The sequence below is a fragment of the Bos indicus genome, chromosome 6 (assembly GCF_029378745.1).
Source record: "Bos indicus isolate NIAB-ARS_2022 breed Sahiwal x Tharparkar chromosome 6, NIAB-ARS_B.indTharparkar_mat_pri_1.0, whole genome shotgun sequence".
NCBI lineage: Eukaryota > Metazoa > Chordata > Mammalia > Artiodactyla > Bovidae > Bos > Bos indicus.
Genome location: NC_091765.1, coordinates 66,105,752 through 66,120,079, shown reverse-complemented (window position 1 = coordinate 66,120,079; position 14,328 = coordinate 66,105,752). Strand labels below are relative to the sequence as shown.

Below are 14,328 nucleotides of genomic sequence, written 5' to 3'. Positions count from 1 at the left end.
GCTTCTCTGTCCATGGGTTTTCCCAGGCAAGAATTCTTGAGTGGATTGCCATTTCCTTCTCTGGGGGATCTTCCCGATCCAGGGATTGAACCCTGGTCTCCTGTATTGCAGGCAGATTCTTTACTGCTGAGCCACTGGCGATGCCCATCATAGTCTATAGTGTTTAAAAATACCATATATTTTAATGTACCTTGTTTTATATATAATGTATATTGTATGCCTTATTCTATTATATGTTATAAACATATAAATGGGGCTACCCTGATAGCTTCATTGGTAAAGAATCCACCTGCAATGCAGGAGACCCTGGTTTGATTCCTGGGTTGGGAAGACCAATGGAGAAGGGATAGGCTACCCACCCACTCCAGTATTCCTGGGCTTCCCTTGTGGCTCAGCTGCTAAAGTATCTGCCTGCAGTGTGGGAGACCTGGGTTCGATCCCAGGTTGGGAAGATCCCCTGGAGGAGGGAATGGCTACCCACTCTGGTATTCTGGCCTGGAGAATTTCATGGAGTGTACAGTTCATGGGGTTGCAAAGAGTCAGACATGACTGAGCAACTTTAAGGACTTCCCTGTAGCTAAAATGGTAGAGAATCTGCCTGTGATACAGGAGACCCAGGGTTCGATCCCTGGGTCGGGAAAATCCTCTGGAGAAGGGAATGCAATCCACTCCAATATTCTTACCTGGAGAATCCCATGGGCAGAGGAGCCTGGCAGGCTACAGTCCATGGGGTTGCAAAGAATCGGACACTACTGAGTGACTAGCACACAGACATATATAAATAAATTCCTAGATGGCACATATGAGATTTTAAGAAATCTTCAAAACTCTACCAGCTTCTGGTTGTTATGTCACATCATAAGTTAATAAATACTGGTTAAATTATAGTATAAGGTTAAAAGGTGTAAAGATGTAATGTGTCCGTGGAGTTAATTTTATCTATCATCAGTGTACCTTCCATCTCTCTATGAAACTATGAAGGAGGATACATGCAGAGGGGGAAAAAACTTATTTTTTTTTTCTTTTCAGCATCAGGATTGGTTTTTCAGGGTTTTTATTCTGTTCACTGAAACTTTAGTACGCATACATTCTGAAAATTCTTTGTTTTGATCAGTTTTTACTTCTGTAGCTCTCCCACTGGGAAATTTTACTTGCTCTTTGTTTAATTTAGCTGTTACATAAATATGTTGAAATGATCCATTATTTCAATTCCTACTGTGAAAATATTTTGTAAGCAGCAGTATTAAAGCACTTTTTTTTTTTTTCCTCTCAGCTGTATAGATCATAGGAATTTGAAAGCAGCCAGAGAATATAAACCTTATCCAGCAGACCTCCTCATGACACCACTGGGGCTCTGGAAAGAAAATGTCCACAGCTCACCTCTAGATTGAAGAACCTCAAGTAGGGCCTAGCATACATGACTCCTGTTCCAACCAGTGTTTAAATTTTAAATAGTAATTCAGCTTTTTATGATGATGTGAAGCAAATAAAATGGATTTCACTGAAATAGTTATGTTTTCAACCTCATAATCTAAATCAACTAGTATTTATTAAACTTACTATGTAGTTTTATTTTATTTTCACAAGAGCTGTGTGGGATATGTACTGTTATTATCTCATCTTACCGCAGGGAAATCTGAGTGACTTTTTGAGAGTTAGAAAGCTAGTGATGGTGGATGTGAGATTTCCACTCTGGCCATCAGACTTCAGCTTCCATGTCTGTAACCACTTAGGCCACCCGCTTTGTCATCATGTGCTTATTTTCTCTATTCTGTCTTGCATTTGTCATGTCCATGTGTAAGAACTGATACAACGTTGACAAAGTTTTCAGTCTATCTGTGATTGTTTGAATGTTAACTTCTAAAGTTAAAAATTTCTACCTTCATTACACAGTTCTATCAAACTGTATCGCTACTGTTCTGATTCACCATTTCACCTATCTGTGAAATTCTGAAATTGCTATAGTGGTGATTTTCTTCCTCTGCAAATACCTCTACTGATGTTTGCCACTTTAAAAACAAGCAAACAAAAACACTTTAGGTATGATGACTTTGGATGAGCAAAATAATTCTTTTAATGAGTATGCCTCAAGCCTTTTCTCGATTGCTCAAAAAAATCTCATTTCCCATAGAAATAATTTTGGTCTTCAATTTTCAGTTTCACCCTTTTTATGTAAAGAGTGCCTGATGGGATGAAAAGCTGTGTACTTTCAAGAGAGGGTTTTTCATTCAACTTGTTAATGTCTTCATTTTTACAGAAGCTATATCCAGTGCTGGATGAGGCACTATGTAGGAGACCAAAGGATTGGAAGTTGGACTTCACAGTTGAGAATTAAAACATGTGAACAATTGGTTAAATAACTTAAATCCATATAAGGTGACCCTGAGCAGTGAAAGTCAGTGTTATAGTCCTCTAGTGCTGAGCTAAAGAGAGTATGTGAAATAAAGCACAATTGAGTCAGGTGATGTTAATCAAGGGCTTTGGAAAAAAGTACCATCCAGTTCTGGTTCTGTAGTCATATCCTCTGCCTGGCTTTCATTTCTCACTGATCTGTAAGAAATTGGAGGAGGCACATAAGTAAGATTCTGGGCTATCTTTTTTGTAACACTTTATTTTTCTGACTAGAAAACAAAACCAGACTTAATTGTGAATATTTAGAAACTATAAAAAAGTATGAAGAAAAATATTGTCATCCAACACCCAGAGAAATCCATTGTAAACAGTTAATTTTCTATTTTTCCAGGTCTATGTGCTTAACTGTTTAAACATCTCTTTGTTGCCTTTATATTATATATGTTCAACAAATTTAGGATCGTATTGTTTATGTACAATTTGTTTATTTTTAGTTCACTTTTTCTCACTTAGCCCAGAACTCAGAGGAGCATGAAATGCATGACTAGTTTGCATACGTTTAGTATTGCTCAAAAGGATGTTTTAATGCATTTGTCATGTTTTCTTCTGTGATGATTAGTGTATTGTTATTCTGCTATTACATCTTCTCTCTTCATTTTTTAATTGAAGTATAGTTGATTTATAATATTATATTAGTTTTAATTGTATAACATAGTGATTGAATAATTTTATAGATTATACTCCATTTAAAATTATTATAATGGCTGTATGTGCTGTGCTATACATCATATCCTTGTATCCTACTTTGTAGATAATAGTTTGTACTTAGTCCTATATCTCTGTCTTGCCCCTTTCCCCTTTCTCTCTCCCTGTTGGTAACCACTAGTTCTCTCTATCTGTAACTTTGTTTCTGTTTTGTGTTTCTGTATTCATTTATTTTTTTTATTTTTTAGATTCCACATATAAATGATATAATACTTATCTTTCTTTCTTGACATATTTCATTGCGCCTAATGCCCTCCAGTTTCATCCGTATTATAAATGGCAAAATTTTATTTTTTATGGCTGAATAATATTTCATTATATATCTCTCATATCTTCTTTATACATTCATCTGTTGGTGGAAACTGAGGTTGCTTGCTTTCATATGGTGGAAATTGCAAATAATGCTGGTAAGAACATTGGAGTGCATATATCTTTTTGAATTAGTGTTTTCATTTCCTTCAAGTACATATGTATTAGTGGAATTGCTGGGTCATACGATAGCTACATTTTTATGGTAGATAAATTTTGAGGAACCTCCATACTATTTTCTGTAGTAGCTACACCAATTTATATTCCCACAAACAGTGTTTTAGGGTTCCCTTATCTCCGTGTCATAGCTGATATTTGTTATTTGTATTCTTTTTGATGATAACCATTCTGACAGGTGTGAGGTGATACCTCACTGTGGTTTTATTTGATTTCTCTGATGATTAGTGATGTTGTGCATCTTTTCATGTGCTGGTTGGCCATCTGCATGTTCTCTTTGAAAAAAATGTCTAGTCTGTTCTTCTGCCAATTTTTATTCTGTTTATATTTGGTATTGAGTTGTATGAGTTGTTTGTATGTTTTAGATATTAATCCCTATCAATCATATAATTTGCAAATATTTTCTCCCATTCAGTAGTTTGTCTTTTTGTTGTGTTGATGTTTTCCTTTGCTGTGTAAAAGCTTTTAAGTTTAATTAGGTCCCATTTGTTTATATTTGCTTTTGTTTTCTTTGCCTTAGGAGGTGGATCCAAAAAAATATTATGGAAATTTTTGTCATTGAATGTTCTGCCTATGTTTTCTTTTAGGAATTTTATAGCTTCTGGTCTTACATTTAGGTCTTTAATCCATTTTGAGTTTATTTTTGTATATGGTGTAGCCATATGGAAAAGGTTTGGCGATTCCTCAAAAAATTAAAAATTGATCCCTGGATTGGGAAGATCCCGTGGAGAAGGAAATGGCAACCCACTCCAATCCTCTTGCCTGGAAAATCCCATGGACAGAGAAGCCTGGTAGGCTACAGTTGATGAGGTCGCAGAGAGTCGGACACGACTGAGGAACTTCACTTCATTTCATAATCCAGCAACTCATTTCTAGGTGTATATCCTAAAGGAATGAAGTCATTTCCATAGGGAAAGATAGCTGCACCCTCATGTTCATTGTTTCATTATTTACAATAGCCAAGGTATGGAAATAAGTATCTGTTGATGGGTGAATGGATAAGGAAAATATCCTGTACAGGTTTCTCACACTACTTGAAAGCAGAATGTTCCTATGAAACCTTTCTTAAGCTGAAATGGCCTAAAGTAAAGCAGCAGTTACCTTATGATACACACATCTCACTAACAGATGCATGAAATAAATCTAGATAAAGCACACATGCTCACACACAGTTCAAACTATGATGACTTTATGCTAAGATACTGAGTGTAGTTAATGGGGAAGAAGCTTGGTGGTGCCACTCTAAAACAGATGCTGAATGCTATTTTCACTTTTTGCCTTTTTTCATATATGTGAAAAGTCTTCTCTGGATTTCTTTTAACTAACAAAAACTGGTACTAAAAGCCAACTGGTGTAAAGCAAACCTTTGAAAAAGCAGGATTCTATATATCCTGGAGGATATGTATCTCCTGGAGGAGGGCATAACAACCCACTCCAGTATTCTTGCTTGGAGAATCCCATGGACCGAGGAGCCTGGTGGGCTACAATCTATAGGGTTGCATAGAGTTGGACACAACTGAAGCGACTTACCACCCAGTATGCACTAATATAGTATGTTGATTATTGATACTCATAACTAATATATAAACATTGTGTAATATAATTATTATATAATATTTTCTAAATAATATAAACTTATTCAACCATAAATAGAAGAAAATTCAATTTCAAACAACAAGGATGGATCTTGAGGGCTAAGTGACTTAAGTCAGAGAAAGTACTGAATGATCTCATTTATATGTGAAATAAAAAAAAATAAACTCAGAAACAGAATAGAGTTGCAGTGGGGAGAGGGAAATTGGGTGATAATGGTCAAAAGGTACACACTTCCAGTTATAAAATGAGTAAATTAGGGGGATATAATGTATTATGTGCTTGAAAATTGCTGAGAGTGTATCTTAAATGTTCTTATGCACCCACACCCACAGTGCCCTACACACATGTAACTGTGAGAGGTGATGGCTGTGTTAACTGGCCTTACTCTGGTAATATTTTGCAATATATTGTTGTTGTTCAGTCCCTCAGTCATCTCCAACTCTGCACACACCAGGCTTGCAATATATATATCTACCAAATTGGCACATTGTAGCCATTAAACTTACCCTTTGTTATATGTCAATTATATCTCACTAAAGCTGGGAGAAAAAAGGCGTCTTCTTATTAGAACACAGATGAATTTGTACTGAACTGCAACGCAGGTGCTCTTGGGGGCTACCTACTTTGTTGGATCCTGTCATAAACCAAAACACCTCCAGTGGCAACTCTACTATCCTCAATGCCTATATTCCCAAGTAACATTTATTGCCTCTTTATTCCTCTGTCATTTTCAATTCCATCACTGCTCAATTTCCTTGTCATTTCTTAGTTTGAATCCAAAGAGAAAGAAGTACATTGGCTCCAGCATTTTTTAAACTTGAACCAGTTCTCATTTATTGTCACAAGCCAACCCAATGAATTCACTGTCCTTGGATTAGATGCCTAGCCCAAGATGACTGACTTCTGTTTCTATGGGGACATGGAAATGTGGTACAAAGCCTGGCTGCCTAATAATTGCACTCATCAGGAATAATGGTTTCAGCAGCCTGCTATGGTACTGGCAAGCAATGCATTTGGCCTATGGAGAACAGCAATTTATTCTCACTAATATATGACTTGGTAAATAACTATACTTTTTTTTTTTTTTTACAATGTTAGTAATTAATTTACATTTCTGCAGTGTTTCATAGGCTAAAATTGTGTTCACTTATATAATTTCATGTGATACTTCATATTACATTTTAGGGGAATAGAAAATGGATCTTAAGATATGTTTTCCATGTGTGATATCTATACTATACATATTATTCTGTATTTGGGAAATTTACAAGATACTTATGTTCATTTAGCAATCTGTTTCTTTTTCTTGAAAATGCTCACTAACTTGTTCTAATAAATAATAATTATCCCTGGATGTAGGAATAATTAACACTAAGAATGATAGTTGATAGAATCACACAGTTGATAGAATTTCTGGAAAGAGCTGTATACCTCACTCAATTCAACATCTTCATTTTAACAACGCTGTGTCCATTTATCCATCTTTCTTTAGATCATTAAGGAAGACATGCTCTGATTTTTAATTATCTTTGCAATAAATTCTTGGAATTAATCACCTAGGGAAAAATGTTTTCTTTCATAAAATGAAATACTTATTTTTGTTGGAAATAAGGTTACAGAACTTGTATTTCTGTCTTTGTAATAGCTGTGAGAAAGCACAGGGCTGGATTTAATTTTCAAAACAATTATATGGGCATATTTTTCAAAACAATTATTGTCTTCAATTCATTAGACAAATTATTGAGTGAACAAAACTATGGGTTAAGCATTTTGTAGGCCCTTATATTTAGCTGTAGTTTGTATATGTTTATCTAATGGTGTATTTCCATTTGATTGTGTAAATGCATATTTCCATTTTCATGCAAGCCACCTCAGTCATTTGGAAAAGTAGTTTTCCAGTCAGGTAAATCTTATCGAGCACATACTGTGGGTTCAAAAGTATTTCAGTGAAAAGCTAATAGGAGTAAATACTGTGGAGGGATATATATTCTAGTGAGGATTGGACAAAGAAGATTAGGAAAACTGTTAGTAGTAAAATAAGTTGAAAACGCCTCCATGCCATGATATAATTCCCCTTGCTTCATGGTGCCAAGGACATTACTGAGAATAATGAAACCTGCTAACCCAAACAAAATGAAGTATATCAGCAGTTGATTTAACTTTTAGCATTAATAATGGAGTAAAACCTTGGGAAAAGCTGATGGTGCAAGATGGAGAGTTGCATTGCTAGCTTAGCAGAATATCTATAGAGAAATATACTATAAGTATATATATACACACATACATATGTATATACCCACATAAAATATATTTATATATATGTGTTAGGCAGAGTAAATGCATATATAATGTATATGTTTACAGATATAATTGACCCTTGAACAACACAGATTTCAACTGCATAGATCCACTTATAGGCAGATTTCTTTCTATAGTAAATGCTATAATACTACCTAATGTGAGTTTGGTTGAATCCACAGATGTGGAATTGAGAATATGGTGGAACCATTAATTCAGAAGGCAGACTGTAAAGGTATAGAAGAATTTTTATATGTGCTGATGGTTGTCACCCTAACTCCTGTGTTGATTAAAAGAGTTAACTCTGTATAATATACACGCACATATAACACATGTATACACACATATATATAGATACCACATATTGCATATGTAAAATAAAAGGGAAACATTCTGCACGTTTTGGATAGTATTGTTTTCTAATAGAACAGGAATAATGAATACTTGTGTATCTTTTATACAGTTTGCCTCTCTATTTAACTAAGTAAGTGCTCAATATATCTTCAGTGAATAAATGAACAAGAAAGAAACTGCTTTCAAAGCATTATAGGAAAATAGGATGCTCACCGTAGATAAATGTAGATAAAAGCTGAATACTAATGATACTAGGGCACAACATAGGTTTTGATTATGTGACAGTGTTTTATAAATAGTATAAGTTTGCTTACAAATTATAGATGTTCAAAAAGTGGCAGGGCAGTTTCTTTCACTGAGACATACCTAGTTAATTCAGGGCCTTTCACATAATACATGCTCATTAGATTTAGTTGTATTAATTTTTAAAAAATGCACATTAAAAGCTAATCTGAGCATGTCTAAAAACAAAAGTTTAAAAATAAGTTGTTAGCTCAGAGGTTTTCTGACCAGCTCAGTCATGTCTGGAAGAGGAAAAGGCGGCAAAGGCTTAGGCAAGGGTGGTGCTAAGCGCCACCGCAAAGTCTTGAGAGATAACATCCAAGGCATCACCAAGCCCGCCATTCGGCGCCTTGCTCGGCGTGGGGGAGTCACACGCATTTCCGGCCTCATTTACGAGGAGACCCGAGGCGTGTTGAAGGTGTTTCTGGAGAATGTTATTCGGGACGCGGTCACCTACACAGAGCACGCCAAGCGCAAGACGGTCACTGCCATGGACGTGGTCTACGCGCTAAAGCGGCAGGGACGCACTCTCTACGGCTTCGGAGGTTGAGTTGCTGCCCCTGTGCTGTGTGTGACGACAATCTCAAAGGCCCTTTTTAGGGCCAAAAAAAATAAATAAATAAATAAATAAATAAAAATAAGTTGTTAGCCACTTAGTAATTAAAATGAACTGACTTTGATTAATATTGTTAACCAGTTTTGAAATACCAACTTTCAAAGCCTTATAAACAGTGAAGTAGCACAACTCTGGCACTAATTGGGTCTTCCTGGGAGCCTAATAAGGCTGAATGTCTTTTACTTAGGAATGCTACTTAGTGCTTTCTCCTCAGAAGGAGGCTGGAGTGAAGGTGGCTGGGACTTTGCTTCTTGTGTCCCTTCCAGTGATGATCACCTATAAGCTGGCTAGAACACTAAGACCCACCTCTTCACAGAAACATCTGCAGGGACACTCATCATTGCTTAAAAAACTTAGTTTTTCATTGAAAGGACTAGTAGTATTAGTGAATGACCTCCTAAGGCAGAAGGAACTGAATGCTTACTGGCTTCTACCAATGTCCACGCAGAATCACTGCCTCTTACCACTTTCTGCCAGCAAGGTAGAGGATTCCAAGGCTGGAATGGAGATGGCTCCCCTGGTTTCCTTGTTCCTGTAATTGGTGATTACCCCCTGTGCCCCTAGTAGGTCAGAGGACTCAACTTTCTCTTTGCTCTTTATCTCTGTGTCAGATTTGTCTGAAGAATCTGGAGAAATGGAGAAATGCTTTTCTCTTGGTTTTCCTCCTACCTCACTAGTCTCTCTTCGTTCGTCTTTTCCCTGGCTTTTTCATAATTCCTTAGCCTCTAAATTTTGTAGTAGCTCAGGACTTGCATAAATTTCTACTGATGCATAAAAAAATTACATCAAAGTTGGCTCAGATGGTAAAGAATCTGCCTGCAATGCAGGAAACCCAGGTTCAATCCCCAGGTGGGGGAGATCCTCTTGAGAAGGGAACGGCTACCCATTCCAGTATTTTTGCCTGGAGAACTCTATGGGCAGAGGAGCGTGGTGGTCCCTGCTTGGGGTCTTTGGTCTTTGTGTCACAAAGAATCAGAAAAAACTGAGCAACTGACACTTTCCAATTGTTTTAAACAGCACACATATATTATCTCACAGTTTCTTTGGGTCAAAAGTCTAGATGCAGCTTAAGTAGGTCTTCTGAAAGACTGCAGACAAGGTGTCAGCTGGTGTGGAGGTAACATCTGAATCTTTACTAGAGAAGAATATATTTCCAAGCTAAACAGGTTGTTGGCAAAATATATTTTCTTAAGGCAATAGAAGTGAGGGCTTCATTTCTTGGCTGAAGTTCAGAGACATTACAGGAAGCCAGATAGAGGCTGCCCTTGGTTCTTTGCCTAGTGGGTTCCCCAACATGGCTCTTGCTTCACAGAAATCAGCTAGCAAGGGAAAATCTCCAACACTGTGGGCACTATATACTTTATTGTAATACTGTGCTCACAGTGTCAATCATGTGCATGCTGTCATGTATTCTGTTGGTTAGAAGCAAGTTACAGGTCCTGCCCACATTCTAGGGAATGGGAATCAAACAAGAGCATGATCCCCAGGAGGCAGGAAGGAGTGAGGCATCTTAAGAATCTACTCACCCCTAAGGCTGGTCTCTGTCATCTTTCTTCTCTGTCTGTTCTCACTTCCTCTTGTATCTCATGTCTTTATACTATCAATGAGTTTACAACCCTGTTTTATATTTAAAACTTGATATCCTTCTGTAAGGGGCTTCCTCTGTAGCTCAGCAGTAAAGAATCCAGTGTTCTCACCAGGAAAAATCTCATGGACAGAGAAGACCGATAGGCTAACAGTCTGTGTGGTCACAAGAGACAAATGTGACTGAGTTGGCATACACAAGCACATACAAATCCTTCTGTAAACTCCACACTGATAAGACGCTGCATTCTTTATATTGTTTCTTTTGAGTATGTCTGATAGATATCTAAAAAATTCAAATATCGAAAGTCAAAATAATTGTTTCCCCTAATAGTAAAAATAATTGCTTTACCAGTGGTTTCACAGTCCCACTAAATGGCAGCTATATTCTATGCTTTCAGTTCCTGAGATCAAGAAACTTGTGTCATTCTTGACTCTTCTTCTCTCGTATCCAAGACCCAAGTTATTAAATCTCTTACTTTTTAATTAGTCATTTCTTGATTATGCTTATCAATGTAAAGAAATTTAGGAAAACAATAGAATGGGAAAGACGAGATCTCTTCAAGAAAACTAGAGATACCAAGGGAATATTTCATGCAATGATGGGCACAATAAAGGACAGAAACAGTATTGACCTAACAGAAGCAGAAGATATTGAGAAAAGGTGGCAAGAATACACAGAAGAACTATACAAAAAAGATCTTCATGACCCAGATAACCACAATGGTGTGATCACTCACCTAGAGCCAGACATCCTGGAGTGCAAAGTCAAGTGGGCCTTAGGAAGCATCACTACGAACAAAGCTAGTGGAGGTGATCGAATTCCAGGTGAGCTATTTCAGATCCTAAAAGATGATTCTGTGAAAGTGCCGCACTCAATATGCCAGCAAATTGGGAAAACTCAGCAGTGGCCACAGGACTGGAAAAGGTCAGTTTTCATTCCAATCCCAAAGTAGCACAATGCCAGAGAATGTTCAAACTACCACACAATTGCACTCATCTCACATGCTAGCAAATTAATGCTCAAAATTCCCCAACCTAGGCTTCAGCAGTACGTGAACTGAGAATTTCCAGATATTCGAATTGGATTTAGAAAAGACAGAGAAACCAGAGATCAAATTGCCAACATCTGTTAGATCATAGAAAAAGCAAGAGAATTCAAGAAAAACATCTGCTTCATTGACTATTCTAAACCTTTGACTGTGTGGATCATAAGAAACTGTGGAAAATTCTTAAACAGATGGGAATACCAGACAATCTTACCTGCCTCCTGAGAAATCTGTATGCAGGTCAAGAAGCAACAATTAGAACCGGACATGTAATAACAGACTGATTCCAAATAGGGAAAGGAGTAGATCAAGGCTGTATATTGTCATCTTGCTTATTTAACTTATATTCAGAGCACATCATGCGAAATGCTAGACTTGATGAATCACAATCCAGTTTGTGATGAATCACAAACTGGAATCAAGATTGCAGGGTGAAATATCAGTAACCTCAGATATGCAGATGACACCACATTTATGGCAGAAAGTGCAAAGGAACTAAAGAGCCTCTTGATGAAAGAGGAGGGTGAAAGAGCTGGCTTAAAAACTCAACATTCAAAAAACAGATCATGGCATCCAGTCCCATCACTTCATGGTAAATAGATGGGGAAACAATGGAAACAGAGATTTTATTTTCTTGGGCACCAAAATCAGTGCAGATGGTGACTGCAGCCATGAAATTAAGAGACGCTTGCTCCTTCGAAGAAAAGCTGTGACAAGCCTAACATATCAAAAAGCAGAGATATTACTTTGCTGACAGTGGTCATGTGTGGATGTGAGATTTGGACCATAAAGAAAGCTGAGCACTGAAGTTCGATGCTTTTGAACTGTGGTGTTGAGAAGAGTCTTTTGACTTTTGAGTGTCTTTGGACTGTAAGGAGATCAAACAAGTCAGTCCTAAAGGAAATCAGTCTTGAATATTCATTGGAAGGGCTGATGCTGAAGCTGAAGCTCCAATACTTTGACCACCTGATGCAAAGAACTGATTCATTGGAAAAGACCCTGGTGCTGGGAAAGATTGAAGGCAAGAGGCAAAGGGGACAACAGAGGATGAGATGGTTGGATGGCATCACCGACTTGATGGATATGAATTTGAGCAAGCTTCAGAAGTTGGTGATGGGTAGGGAAGCCTGATGTGATGTGGTTCATGGGGTCACAAATAGTTGGACCTGATCCTTATGTTCAGGTAGCACTGGGACCTGATCTAAAATATAGGTCCCTTGGCGACTCTGGCAACTGGAGTCATAATGAGAAGTAACCTCTATCTGTTTTCTACCAGCCAGCTCAGCGCCTGCTTCTACTGGGATGGACCACGTGACACTCCAACCCCTCAGCTTTCTGACTTTGCTGCTGATGGAAACTCTTGTGATTTTACAATGTGTCAGAGTTGCCTCTCAGCAAACAGGTCTGCTTTTGCCTTAATGAACCTCTCAGTACAGAGTAGGAGGTGCAGGTAATGGGAGTCACATACCTCCTGTCTTAATATACTCTGTCTTCAGGGTTTTCTCTTCTTGGGCCTTCCTGCTTTTCTTCCATTATTCTTTTTGTTTTTCTTTCATACCCACATTTTGGAAAACTGTTATTATCTGTTTCTGGTTAGGTAGGGCTTCCCATCATCCATTTACACTTTGGTTGAAAGTATTGAATAAATATATCATTTTCTCCAGGTGTGTTTTTATAGAATAGAAAAAAAGTGTTCCTGTGACTAGAATTTGAGGCATTAAAGTGGATTTAGGGCACAGACAGTAGAGACGTTCATAATTGTTTCCTTGAACTTGCATGGATGAGGTAGCTGCCTATATTTGTACATATCAGGTGAACCTTGATCAGAACTCTGCCTATTTGGGCTTGGACACAGGTAAATGGTGACTCATGGAGGCAGCTGACAGATAAAAGAGTGTGGTCTCTACTACATGGGTTTAGAAAATTTTACAGACTCCTTCTGTATCTCCATAGGAGGGCAGGAACCATGTCCCCTTCCTTTCATATGCTTTGCAATTCTTTTCTTTGTACTTTATTTCTTCAGGTTTGTTTAATCAGGTGTTGCTTGTGTAAAATATTTTGTTGGTGGTGGAGTTGTTCTATGGTGATTTTCTGGATAATATAACTCACTCTTTACTTTTTGCCTTTTTCTGTTTCCTTGAAACCTCATACTAATTCTCTAATTATATTTTTAGGAATCTGAATCTTGAACTTTGTGAGGAAAACATCTGAGCTTCAGTGTTCCTGTCAGGTAATGATAAGATATGGAAAAGGCCCATAGCGCCATGATTAGAATTTCACTATGAGTGTCAATTTTAGATAATTTTCAGGAACCCATTTTTTTATGGGGGGGGAAAAAAGCTAAAGTGCTAGTAAGAAATTATAAACATAAAATTAACAACAAAGTCGGGGTGAAAAGTTGTATGTACTTCTAAGCAGTGTATTTATTATTCAGAATTAGTCCCACCACAGAAAGAATGGGGGGCATATGTAAATAGGTAAATGTTTCCAAAATAAGATTAATTCCTATCTGTCAAAAATGTTTTATTTGAGAGATTAATTTGATAATCTTAAAATGAAAGCAGTTGGATGAAAAATAAAATGTGTTTACTGCCAGCAAACATTTTGGAGAGGTAAACACTTATTGCAAGTACTGTACAGGCTTAGAAAGATCATTTTTTTAGCTAGCTAAGACCACCATTTGTTTTAAAATGCCATCCATCATTTCAGTGTTAAGAGCGCCCCCTGGTGTGATTGTATAATCATGCTTATGAGAAATTTGGGCACTATCCTTTTTCATTTTAAAACATTTTTATTGAGTACTCTTTTATTGATACATATAGTTGATTTTTAATATTATCTTAACTTCAAGTATACAGTACAGTGATTCAGAATCTTTGTATATTATACTCCATTATAAGTTATTAAAAGATAAAACTTAAAATTCTGTGTCCTGTACAATATCCT

At 37.1% G+C, this 14,328-nt stretch overlaps 2 protein-coding genes across 3 annotated transcripts in view; both read left to right on the top strand.

The window, feature by feature from the left end:
* The window catches only part of GABRA4 (gamma-aminobutyric acid type A receptor subunit alpha4), a 238,179-nt gene that overhangs the window by 143,166 nt on the left and 80,685 nt on the right, over positions 1-14,328 (top strand). Inside the window, exon 10 of one of the 2 annotated variants that reach the window (XM_070791382.1) lies at positions 13,557-13,612. In XM_070791382.1, coding sequence (XP_070647483.1) covers positions 13,557-13,571 — 15 coding nt within the window. In that variant the 3' untranslated portion in view covers positions 13,572-13,612. Of the gene's footprint in view, positions 1-1,273; positions 1,407-13,556; positions 13,613-14,328 lie in introns of those variants that run through there. The other variant, XM_070791383.1, reaches the window with a different exon arrangement.
* LOC109560439 (histone H4-like) lies at positions 8,246-8,716 on the top strand. Its single transcript, XM_019962689.2, has one exon. The coding sequence runs from the start codon at positions 8,372-8,374 to the stop codon at positions 8,681-8,683; it is 312 nt and encodes a 103-aa protein (XP_019818248.2). The 5' UTR covers positions 8,246-8,371; the 3' UTR covers positions 8,684-8,716.

What these genes read in the sequence shown, in the direction of transcription:
- LOC109560439 (XM_019962689.2), top strand. Translation starts at nt 8,372, where the DNA reads ATGTCTGGAAGAGGAAAAGGCGGCAAAGGCTTAGGCAAGGGTGGTGCT.